The sequence below is a fragment of the Salmo salar genome, chromosome ssa01, assembly GCF_905237065.1.
Source record: "Salmo salar chromosome ssa01, Ssal_v3.1, whole genome shotgun sequence".
In the NCBI taxonomy this organism is placed as follows: Eukaryota; Metazoa; Chordata; class Actinopteri; order Salmoniformes; family Salmonidae; genus Salmo; species Salmo salar.
In genome coordinates this window covers 137,116,257-137,129,698 of record NC_059442.1, presented here as the reverse complement: position 1 = coordinate 137,129,698, position 13,442 = coordinate 137,116,257, and the positions used below count along the sequence as shown (strand labels likewise).

The 13,442-nt window shown below is 40.9% G+C and overlaps 1 protein-coding gene across 1 annotated transcript in view; it reads right to left on the bottom strand.

The window, feature by feature from the left end:
- Positions 1–12,416, bottom strand: part of LOC106565278 (leucine-rich repeat transmembrane neuronal protein 4) — a 68,803-nt gene extending 56,387 nt beyond the window's left edge. Inside the window, exon 1 of the mRNA XM_014132218.2 lies at positions 11,755–12,416. Coding sequence (XP_013987693.1) covers positions 11,755–11,758 — 4 coding nt within the window. The 5' untranslated portion in view covers positions 11,759–12,416. The remainder of the gene's footprint in view (positions 1–11,754) is intronic.
- Between the last annotated feature and the right edge of the window lie 1,026 nt (positions 12,417–13,442).

The window sequence follows — 13,442 nt, the reverse complement described above, 5'->3', positions numbered from 1 at the left end:
TTGAGAGGATCTGCAGAGAAGAATGGGAGAAACTCATCACATACAGGTGTGCCAAGCTTGTCGCGTCATACCCAAGAAGACTCAATGCTGTAATCGCTGCCAAAGGTGCTTCAACAAAGTTTTGAGTAAAGGGTCTGAATACTTGTGTAAATGTAATACTTCTGTTATTAATTTTTAATAAATTAGTAAATATTTCTACAAACCTGTTTTTGCTTTGTCATTATTGGGTATTGTATGTAGATTGATGGGAAAAAAACAATTTCATATATTTTAGAATAAGGGTGTAACGTAACAAAATGTGGAAAAAGTCAAGGTGCCTGAATACTTTCCGAAGGCGCTGTATGTATTAGTGCTGAGCCAAGCTCTGGCTTAGTAACACTATACGTGATATACTGCAATATTGAGTGTGTTCACTCAGATTTAACACACATACAATTAAAAAGACTTTCAAGCCATAGAGGTTCGTGACATATTACCGATGCAGGACTGCCATCATGCAACACAGATTAATTGGTCACACTGAAATTGCAATATTGAAATGAAGTACCCCTTACACACTTAAAACCCATTATTTTACACACATTTATTTAGAAATGGGAGAGAGCTGTAAAGTTCACAGTGGAAGCAGGGAGCAGCATAAAATCGACTGATTTATGATAAAAGCTTATTTTATAGGTAGAGCTAGCAGAAGTGTAGCAGCAAAGGCAGTGGAAGTGGAGGCAGAGGTAGAGGAGATAAAGCTATAACACAGCAACAGCTGTAGATGTACAATATAGGAGCTAGTTACTGGTGGCAACAGGATACTGCTGCTAATCATTATCAGAGAGACAGTAATTGTGAGAGAAATTCATCCTGGATTACAGTACATAAATTAGAGCCTTAAATGAAATGAGGACAAACATCCTTAACCTCAATTACTCTGTGTTCATATCTTTGGCTGGAATGAGGCAGATTTGGTACGTCTCTGATGCAGAACTGAGGGAGAGAGGCCAACCCACACACATCCCTGGGATCAGAGTGGGAGGCCGGGGAATGGATTAACAAAGCATATTAAATTATTTGAGAAAAAATATCAGGGAAGGCTCAAGAGAAGAGCAAGAGCTGTCTTATGTGCTCTCTTCAAGAACATTTTTGGGGAGGAGACAAGTTTGCATTTTACTTCGTCTTTTCCTATGTCTCAACTGTGCTGATTAGTGTTTTCCAGTGCATATTATATAACGGTATAGTTTTGGGTCTATTTTTCTAAATTATTTATTTTAAATAAGGAAAGCAATATTTTCCGGTATTTCATACCAAGTAGATAACTCAAGCGTTAAGAGATAATGTCAAGATTAAACTGCACAATTATGGGCATTAAGTGCTGATTAGCTAATATAATCTTCTGATTAAAGGATTGTAGATAATTCTAGGATTTCATCGCTTACTATTGATGAACAGACTTGCAGTTGAGCCAACAACTTTTTTAAAGTTCAAGTTAAGTTTTATTAGTCGTGTATACGAATCAGAGCAGGTGGTCAGTCCAGTTCAAGTGTTCTGCTGTCTGATGGCTTTTCAAATAGAAACTGTCTCTGAGCCTGTTGGTTTCAGACCTTACCGTGATCTGGGGTCAGGATCTGGGGAACCATGCCAAATCTTTTCAGTCTCCTGAGGGGGAAAAGGTGATGTCGTGCCCTCTTCCCGACTGACCATTATAGTTTGTTGGGGATGAGGACACCAATGAACTTTAAACTCTGGACCTGCTCCACAACAGTCCTGATGATGTGAATGAGGGCGTGTTCGGCCCTCCGTTTCCTGTAGTCCATGATCAGCTCCTTTGTCTTGATCAGGTTGAGGGAGAGGTTGTCCTGGCACCACACTGTCAGGTCTCTGATCTCCTCCCTATAGGCTGTCTCATAGTTTTCTATGATCAGGCCTACCACTGTTGTGTCGTCAGCAAACTTAATGATGGTGTTGGAGTCGTACTTGGCCAGGCAGTCGTGAGTGAACAGGGAGTACAGGGGGGGGACTAAGCACGCACCCCTGAGGGGCCCCAATGTTGAGGATCAGCGTGGCAGATGTGTTGTTGCCTACCATTACCACCTAGGGGCGGCCCGTCAGGAAGTCCAGGATCCAGTTGTAGACAGAGGTGTTTATTCCCAGGGTCCTTAGCTTAGTGATGAGCTTTTAAGGCACTATGGTGTTGAACGCTGAGCAGTAGTCAATTAACAGCATTCTCACATCGGTGTTCCTTTTGTCCAGGTGGGAAAGGGCAGTGCTGAGTGCGATTGAGATTGCGTCATCTGTGGATCTGTTGGAACAGTATGCGAATTGAGTGGGTCATTTTGGGAGGTTACCTTCACTTTCTTTGGCACAGGGACTTTGGTGGTCTGCTTGAAACATGTAGATATTACAGAATCGGTCTGGTAGAGGTTGAAGACACTTGCCAGTTGGTCCGCGCATGCTCTGAGTACATGTCCTGGTAATCGATCTGGCTCCATGGCATTGTGAATGTTCACCTGGTTAAAGGTCTTGCTCATATTGGTTACGGAGAGTGTGATCACATAGTCATCCGGAACAGCTGGTCATATCATGCATGCTTCAGTGTTGCTTGTCTTGACAGAGCTCTAGAATTCCTCTGTGGAGATGGGAGAACCTTCCAGAAGGACAAACAGCTCTGCAGCACTCCACCAATCAGGCCTTTATGGTAGTGGCCAGACAGAAGCCACTCCTTAATAAAAGGCACAACAGCCCACTTGGAGTTTGCCAAAAGGCAGGTAAAGACTCTCAGACCATGAGAAACAAGATTCTCTGGTCTGATGAAACCAAGATTGAACTCTTTGGCCTGAATGTCAAGTGTCATAGCTGGAGGAAACGTGGCACCATCCCTATGGAGAAGCATGGTGGTGGCAGCATCATGCTGTGGGGATGTTTTTCAGCGGCACGGACTGGGAGACTAGTCAGGATTGAGGCAAAGATGAACGGAGCAAAGTACAGAGAGATCCTTGATAAAAACCTGCTCCAGAGTGCTCAGGACCTCAGACTGGGGAGAAGGTTCACCTTCCAACAGGACAACGACCGTAAGCACACAACCAAGACAACGCAGGAGTGGTTTCTGGACAAGTCTCTGAATGTTCTTGAGTGGCCCAGTCAGAGCCCTGACTTGAACCCAATCGAACATCTCTGGAGAGACCTGAAAATAAATGGGCAGCAACACTCCCCATCCAACCTGACAGAGCTTGCAGAGAAGATTGCGAGAAAGTCCCCAAATACAGATGTGCCAAGCTTGTAACATCAGACTCAAGGCTCTAATCGCTGCCAAAGGTGCTTGAACAAAGTACTGAGTAAAGAGTCTGAATACTTATGTAAATTTGATATTTCCGTTTTTTTTATTTTTATAAATTAGCAAAAAAAATCTAAAAACCTGCTATTGCTTTGTCATTATGAGGTATTGTGTGTAGATTGATAAGGGGAAAAAATCTATTAATCAATTTTCGAATAAGGCTGTACCCTAACAAAATGTGGAAAAAGTCAAGGGGTCTGAAGACTTTGCGAAGGCACTGTATACCTGTTTGCTTTAAGTGTGTGGTATCTTTGTGTTACGTTCGTTGTTTGAAGGAGACCAAGGTGCAGCGTGGTAAGCGTACATCATATTTATTAGATGAACACCGAAACAAAAAAACAAAATAAATACAAAACGAAAACGAAAACGTAATGTTCAGTAGGGCATAAGCTCAGTACCAAAACAAGATCCCACAATCACAGGTGGGAAAAGGGCTGCCTAAGTATGATCCCCAATCAGTGACAACGATAGACAGCTGCCTCTGATTGGGAATCATACCCGGCCAACAAAGAAATAGAAAATCTAGAATGCCCACCCAAATCACACCCTGACCTAACCAAATAGAGAAATAAAAGGTCTCTCTACGGTCAGGGCGTGTCACTTTGTCACAGGAAACAAGCTGTAATAGCAGTGATAGGAGATTCAGCACAATTGAAACTATTGACAGAATTCTGATGTTCAGCACCACATTACAGTGGACAGCGACTATCTCTGGTGCAGCCTGTAAATAAGGCCTAACCATGGAAGTAACTCTGTTTGATAGCCTGGTTAGTCATATTGACTTTTTTCAACCACGCTTTTGAAATGTAAATAATTAGAAATACATGTTTACATTTTAGTAGACACTCTTATACAGAGTGACTTACAGGCGCAATTATGGTTAAGTGCCATGCTCAAGGGCACAGACAGATTTTTCACATAGTCGGCTTAGGGATTCAAACCAGTGACCTTTCAGTTACTGGCCCAACACTCTTAACCGCTAAGCTACCTGCCACCCTAAACCATTTAAACTAACCAAAAATAGTCCTCTCCATTGTTGCTTTGAATTCCCAAACAAAAAGTCTTACATATTTTCATAAAATAAAGTATCTTTACATATCTTTATCCAGGAGGAGATTAAGTAAGTGGCTACATTAAGCCAGATGTGATCCCAGGTCTCAATGAAGCTGAGAGCAGTTCTTGCATGTCTTGTTTTAGTAAACATGCAAGGCAAAGGGGATTTAGCATGGATCTACTCTGTCTTACAAGCGCTCATGTCTGGCCGATTAACAAGCACAATGAGCAAGCAACAAATAAATTAGCATGGCAGCCGACAGACACAGCCACAGACAAACCATTCTACATCAAAGAAAGCTGGTGATTAGACCATGTCATCTTATAGCCCCAATGATCTCTATCACCTATCTGTCATCATTTGTATCTAAAAGCCACCAATAAAATGCTAATTGTTCTTAAATGTTAATGTCCCACCCCACAAATTCTAAAGAGGCCCTTGAGAGGGAAAACCATGCCAGTGCCTGCATCTATGGATCTGTGCATTTCAAAGTCTGACATTAATTGGGTAAAGGATGGGATTTAAAGTGGAAGGTAGTACAACTGTTTTACTTTGTTCCGTCACAGTTAAATAGAAAGGAAGGGGCTTTATATACTCTCAACCGAAGAAGATTATTCATCTCAAGGGTAAAATAAAGGTTAAACAAAAACAACTGTAACTCATTAATTGATTTATCTCATTATGATTCAGGATCCGATGCAGCATTCAGAACTCATACAAAGCAAAGCAAGAACATTTATGAACGTTTTTCAGTGCTACTAGCTACAGTTGAAGTCAGAAGTTAACATAGACTTAGGTTGGAGTCATTGAAACTCGTATTTTCAACCACTCCACAAATGTCTCATAAACAAACTATAGTTTTGGCAAGTCGGTTAGGACACCTACTTTGTTCATGACACAAGTAATTTTCACAACAATTGTTTACAGACAGATTATTTCACTGTATCACAATTTCAGTGGGTCAGAAGTTTACATACACTAAGTTGACTGTGCCATTAAACAGCTTGGAAAGCTTCTGATAGGCTAATTGACATCATTTGAGTCAATTGGAGGTGTATCTGTGGATGTATTTCAAGGCCTACCTTCAAACTCAGTGCCTCTTTGCTTGACATCATGGAAAAACCAAAAGAAATCAGCCAAGACCTCAGAAAAACAATTGTAGACCTCCACAGGTCTGGTTCATCATTGGGGGCAATTTTTAAACGCCTGAAGGTACTACGTTCATCAGTACAAGCAATAGTACGCAAATATAAACACCATGGGACCACGCAGCCATCATACCGCTCAAGAAGGAGACGCCTTCTGTCGCCTAGAGATGAACGTACTTTGGTGTGAAAAGTGCAAATCAATCCCAGAACAACAGCAAAGGACCTTGTGAAGAAGCTGGAGGAAACAGGTACAAAAGTATCTATATCCACAGTAAAACAAGTCCTATATCGACATAACCTCAAATGCCGCTCAGCAAAGAAGAAGCCGGTTTGCAACTGATCATGGGGATAAAGATCGTACTTTTTGGAGAAATGTCCTCTGGTCTGATGAAACAACAATAGAACTGTTTGGCCATAATGACCATTGTTATGTTTGGAGTAAAAATGGGGAGGCTTACAAGCCGAAGAACCCCATCCCAACTGTGAAGCACGGGGGTGGCAGCATCACGTTGTGGCGGTGCTTTGCTGCAGGAGGGACTGGTGTACTTCACAAAATAGATGGCATCATGAGGGAGGAAAATTATGTGGATATATTGAAGCAACATCTCAAGACATCAGTCAGGAAGTTAAAGCTTGGTCGCAAATGGGTCTTCCAAATGGACAATGACCCCAAGCACACTTCCAAAGTTGTGGCAAAATGGCTTAAGGACAACAAAGTCAAGGTATTGGAGTGGCCATCACAAAGCCCTGACCTCAATCCTATAGAAAATGTGTGGGCAGAACTGAAAAAGCGTGTGGGAGCAAGTAGGCCTACAAACCTGACTTAGTTACACCAGTTCTGTCATGTGGAATGGGCCAAAATTCACCCAACTTATTGTGGGAAGGTTGTGGAAGGCTACCCAAAACGTTTGACCCAAGTAAACAATTTAAAAGGCAATGCTACCAAATACTAATTGAGTGTATGTAAACTTCTGACCCACTGGGTATGTGATGAAAGAAAAGCTGAAATACATCACTCTCTACTATTATTCTGACATTTCACATTCTTAAAATAAAGTGGTGATCCTAACTGACCTAAGACAGGGAATTTTTACTTGGATTAAATGTCAGGAATTGTGAAAAACTAAGTTTAAATGTATTTGGCTAAGATGTATGTAAACTTACAACTTCAACTGTATATAGAATCAATTAGTTGGATTATTTGTTGGATTTCAGTCCAACTGTCTTTCTACCAAAAAGCTCTGACGAGGCGAATCAAGTGTAACTCCTTATTTCTAGGATACCCACTAGCCTAAAGTACTCCCATGTCATTTTCACGGTATACCAGTACCACGGTACTATCATGGTACCAAAACCCCATGATACAACATTTTAGGATACCTAGTACCATTTCATATGACACTACCACATTTCTGGTGGTATCATATGCCCTACCGATCTAAAGAAGCCGCTGGCGCCTGTTATAAAATGTTTAGAAAGTCAGTTTTATTTACAAATTTAAGCAACAGCCACTAACTAGTCACTTGTACTCGCCGGTCCAATAATATCCACTTCACTATCATACGCTTATCACGTGTGGCAGGTGTAATCTGCCAGCCGCATTTCCTTCCAGCCACCACTCACCTGCTTCTCTCCGTCCACTCTTCCTGCACATCTATTCCTTCATCAGTTTTTAAAATATAATTTAGGCGTGATGGCGAGGGGGGATGCAGACCATGATGAGTCTTCTGTTGTTACATACAGTGGGGCAAAAAAGTATTTAGTCAGCTACCAATTGTGCAAGTTCTCCCACTTAAAAAGATGAGGCCTGTAATTTTCATCATAGGTACACTTCAACTATGACAGACAAAATGAGAAGAGAAAAAATCCAGGAAATCACATTGTAGGATTTTTAATGAATTTATTTGCAAATTATGGTGGAAAATAAGTATTTGGTCAATAACAAAAGTTTCTCAATACTTTGTTATATACCCTTTGTTGGCAATGACACAGGTCAAATGTTTTCTGTAAGTCTTCACAAGGTTTTCACACACTGTTGCTGGTATTTTGGCCCATTCCTCCATGCAGATCTCCTCTAGAGCAGTGATGTTTTGGGGCTGTCGGTGGGCAACACGGACTTTCAACTCCCTCCAAAGATTTTCTATGGGGTTGAGATCTGGAGACTGGCTAGGCCACTCCAGGACCTTGAAATGCTTCTTACGAAGCCACTCCTTCATTGCCCGGGCGGTGTGTTTGGGATCATTGTCATGCTGAAAGACCCAGCCACGTTTCATCTTCAATGCCCTTGCTGATGGAAGGAGGTTTTCACTCAAAATCTCACGATACATAGCCCCATTCATTCTTTCCTTTACACGGATCAGTCGTCCTGGTCCCTTTGCAGAAAAACAGCCCCAAAGCATTATGTTTCCACCCATGCTTCACAGTAGGTATGGTGTTCTTTGGATGCAACTCAGCATTCTTTGTCCTCCAAACACGACGAGTTGAGTTTTTACCAAAAAGTCCTATTTTGGTTTCATCTGACCATATGACATTCTCCCAATCCTCTTCTGGATCATTCAAATGCTCTCTAGCAAACTTCAGACAGGCCTGGACATATACTGGCTTAAGCAGGGGGACACGTCTGGCACTGCAGGATTTGAGTCCCTGGCGGCGTAGTGTGTTACTGATGGTAGGCTTTGTTACTTTGGTCCCAGCTCTCTGCAGGTCATTCACTAGGTCCCCCCGTGTGGTTCTGGGATTTTTGCTCACCGTTCTTGTGATCATTTTGACCCCACGGGGTGAGATCTTGCGTGGAGCCCCAGATCGAGGGAGATTATCAGTGGTCTTGTATGTCTTCCATTTCCAAATAATTGCTCCCACAGTTGATTCCTTCAAACCAAGCTGCTTACCTATTGCAGATTCAGTCTTCCCAGCCTGGTGCAGGTCTACAATTTTGTTTCTGGTGTCCTTTGACAGCTCTTTGGTCTTGGCCATAGTAGAGTTTGGAGTGTGACTGTTTGAGGTTGTGGACAGGTGTCTTTTATACTGATAACAAGTTCAAACAGGTGCCATTAATACAGGTAACGAGTGGAGGACAGAGGAGCCTCTTAAAGAAGAAGTTACAGGTCTGTGAGAGCCAGAAATCTTGCTTGTTTGTAGGTGACCAAATACATTTTCCACCATAATTTGCAAATAAATTCATTAAAAATCCTACAATGTGATTTCCTGGAAAGAAAATTCTCATTTTGTCTGTCATAGTTTACGTGTACCTATGATGAAAATTACAGGCCTCTCATCTTTTTAAGTGGGAGAACTTGCACAATTGGTGGCTGACTAAATACTTTTTTGCCCCACTGTATGTACTGTACATTCAATACATTGGAGCATCATGCAGAGCGAGCAAAGTTGACTCATTGTATACAGTGGTGGAAAAATACTCCATTTTCATACTTGAGTAAAAGTAAAGATAACTTCATAGAAAATGACTCAAGTAAAAGTAAAAGTCATCCAGTAAAATACAAAATGTCTGAAAGTATTTGGTTTAAAATATACTTAAGTATCAAAAGTAAATGGAATTGCTAAAATGTACTTAAGTATCAAAAGTAAAAGTAGAAACCATGTCAAAGTCCTTATATTAAGCAAACCAGACAGCACAATTTGATTGTTGTTTTTTTATTGATGGATAGCCAGGGGCACACTCCAACACTCAGACATAATTAACAAACGAAGAATTTGTGTTTAGTGAGTCCGTCAGATCAGAGGCAGTAGGGATGACCAGGGATGTTCTCTTGATGTGAATTGGACCATTTTCCTATCAAAATGTAACAAGTACTTTTGGGTGTCATGGAAAATGTATGGAGTAAAAAGTACATTATTTTCTTTAGGAATACCAGTAAAGTAAAAGTTGCCAAAATATAAATAGTAAAGTACAGATATTCCAAAAAACGTTTTACTTAAAGTACTTTACACCACTGATTGTATATCATTTCCCTGGTATAATAACCAAGAGCACCTGCCAGTCAGATAGGCTTTGCAAGTTCGCTTTCACCCAGTAGTGCCAGAGAGGAAAAACCACTTCACGACAGTCATGCTTGCAGCTTTACATCAAAGAAAACAGCTTGTTTGTAGATCAAACGGTAAAAAGAATATGACTCATATTACCAGAGCTACCTTTTTTTTCTTACTTCGCGACTTCGTGCGCATTTGATGTCATTTCACAAAACATGTAGAGGGCCGTTTTAAACTAATCCCGGCCGTTTGTTATTGTTTTGATAACAAACAATGTTGTTCAGTCATGTTACCTAGCTAGCTAACAACCTGGTAACTTGACAGTATGTCCAGGCACATTTGATTGGCACAGGAAGAAAGAAAAAGGGTCTGCTACTCATGAGATGTGTTTGAAAAGGTAGGATTCACATAGGCCTAACTATATCAAAAATCTCTCTCTTTCTGGTGCTTCTTACTTTCTGTTTGGTGCCTAACATATTTAAAGTTGGAAGCAGTGTGTATGTTTGTTGGAGAGAGTGGTATTTATGATGGCGACAGAGAGAGTGTGTGTGTGTTAACTGAAGAGTAAAGGTTTCACGTGTGAATATCAGTGACAAAGTTTTTTTGTGTAGCACATGTGCATAACATTTAGATAACGGGAACAAGTGTCATGGGACTGGGCGAAAAGGACACTAGGCCACTCTGAATCTCCAAAAGAGACAGGTATTGTTCTGCCCTTAATGTCAGATAACCGGAGCTTACATTTTGACGAACAGGTATCAGTAGGAATGAAATATCCCATCAGAGAAGCTAGCCATGGTATTGGTATGAATTCAGGGCCTTGAAGCCACTGTCTGACTCCGTCTCCATTGTTATCCATACTGAGGAGCTATACTCAACTTAGTGATGTGGCCTGCAGCAGTTGAGAAATCTATATCTAGTCACTGATTAAAGGAGTCGATATGTGAAGCAGTAATTGGGTTTAACCCGCCGGGGTCCTGCCTCACTGCAGACTGGCAGGAATGGCTCATCAGCTAGGTCAACATTGGATGACTATAGGGGGCAGAGGGCAAAAAAACGATTCAATTTTCTGTTGAATTTAATGAGACCATACCGGCATCTCACAATTGGAATCCTCATGCAGTGAAGGGCAGAGCAGAGCAACACATTGGTGTGATAATAAAACTTACAGTTTTCTAAAATGAGAATTTCTCAACAACTGTTCACAATACACTAGTGAATAACCCATGCATAAGTAAATATAAGTAAATACATCATTAAGTTAATCTATTAGCAACAGCCAATGATCTATAAACAAGTGCATCACACCTATAGCCTTCCAATTAAAACCAGGAGAAACACATTCATATTTTAAAAGCAGTGGTATATATGGTGCATATTATGTTGTCGATTATGCTACAAATGTTGATAATGATATAGTCATCTCATACCACTCAGTGTGCTGTTACCCAGTGGCATAGCGCAGTTTGGTGAGGTGCCCCCACAAGCCGCCCCCTAACTTCCTGCAATTCTACACATTTTGCCATGTGCCAAAGAGAACAACATTTTTTACATTCATGCTGGATGGAACTAGCAGCTGGGTCTTTTTTATGATATCATTAGGTTATTTCCAGGATGCATGGCTTATTAGGGGCGTGGCTTTCAGTTCGATCTTATTGGCCACCCATGAGAGTAAATGTAATTCCTATTCATCATAATATGTTTGGATACTGCACATGTAAATTGTTCAGTTTTGTTGTATTTGCCATATTCCTCGAGAATATTATGATTATTTATTACATATTATAATAAGGTATGCTACCTTTAATGCATAATAAGGTCTGCCACCTTGTTGTATCCCAACAATGAGACTTACAAAGGGTTTTAGGGAACTCAAACTTCTGTAAGGCTCATTGAAGATACAAAAATGTAAACGTTCAACCTTAACGTGTGATAACTATACAACAAACTGATGAACAGGAATTACATTTACTCTCACGGGTGGCTAAAAATAACTATGTGAAAGCCACGCCCCTACTAAACGACACTGCCAGTTTTCTGATCTGACCTGCTGTGTCATATCACTATAACCCAACATCAACAACCCAACCTTGCTCTTTTTAAAGAAAGCAACCCAACTAAGTGACCCAACGCCTGCAACCCAGTAGTTGGGTCAACCAAACAACCCACAGTTTTTGTGTGTAATTGGTTATTCATTTATCAAAATGAAAAGTAGTCTCGTTAAAAATCAGACTGTATCCACTCACCCATATCGGCGTGCCTGGCTTTTCCCCAGTGTTCGGAGGCGTAATCCCCAGCACAGATCACCGCTGATCACTGCGCCGTTCACCGCGCCGTTCACCGTTCTCCAACACTTGGCTTCGTTCTATCCGTGGGCAATGCGCGCGTCGCCTCACTAGACAAACACGAAGACTGACTCACCTGCTCTCATGCTAAACAATTCATCCAAACGTTAATGGTTTAGATATCGCAAATTCAAGTTTACCCCCATGACTACATCCACGATTAGTTAACTTTTGTAGTTATATTCAGAATTGCGTTTAAGTTACGCATGAATGTAGGCTATTTTTGACGTAAGGAAAAAAATATCCCACGCACAAAACTCATATTTTTGTGCTATGGTTTTATCCACAACAGCAATACACCAAATAAAGAAAACGCTAAAGGCAGGATGAAAAGTTAAATAAAGTCTACATTTTGATACAAAAAGAATGATCCCCCTTTCAAGATGCCCTCATAGCTGCCTTGCCACAAACATCAAGAGGAAGCGTCGTATTCTGAGGGAGACCAGAGGAATCCGGGCTGTCATTACAGTGTGCAATCTGATGCGAGCGTGCGCCCGTGATTGCGCGCGTGTGTATGTGCGTGTGCTTGTGTGTGTCAGGCAGAGCTGCAGCAGTAGAAACAACCGTTTAGTCTGCAGGTGGCTCTGTAAAATTACTGCCCTACTGGTTTATGGGCTCAGATTGATGTTATGGGCTCAGATGATACACCTCTTTTCTTTCTATCTCGATCGTCTTCCCAAAACACTATTCTGCTAACCCTGTATCGCCTACGCACTCGATTCGGAAGGTAAATTCACAAATGTTGTGCTAACATTGAGGATTAATGAGGGCTACTGTACACAGGAAGGAACTTGATTTCTAATGAGCGATACCGGGAGAAAATCGGACCTCTCTGACATGAAAATGGTGGCCCTCCCTTCATTAAAATATATTTTTACCTGACCCTCCCTGAACACTTGAAAAAACAAACAAGTGACCCTCCCCTATACCCAAAATAATAATTTAAACATAAAGTGGATAGCAGAGAACATGCCTACAGGTTACCCAGTGGTGTAAAGTACTTCAGTAAAAATACTTTAAAGTACTAGTTATTTCGTTTTTGGGGGTATATGTACTTTACCCAAAAGTACTTGTTACATTTTTACAGGAAAATGGTCCAATTCACACACTTATCAGAAGAACATCCCTGATCATCCCTACTGCCTCTGATCTGGCCAACTCACTAAACACAAATGCTTAATTTGTAAATGATGTCTGAGTGTTGGAGTGTGCCCCTGGCTATCTAGCAATAAAAAAACAACAATCAAATTGTGCCCTCTGGTTTGCTTAATAAGGAATTTGAAAGGATTTCAACTTTTACTTTTGATACTTAAGTACATTTTAGCAATTCCATTTACTTTTGATACTTAAGTATATTTAAAACCAAATACTTTTAGACTTTTACTCAAGTAGTATTTTACTAGGTGACTTTCACTTTTACTTGATTAATTTTCTATTAAAGGTATCTTAACTTTTACTCAAGTATGAAATTTGAGTACTTTTTCCACCACTGAGTTACCCTCACTCCTAGGTTTAGACCAGGGCTGGGTTTACCAAAAGCATCGTGGCACTAAGATCATCTTAATTCCATTGGCACTAAATGGACAGAA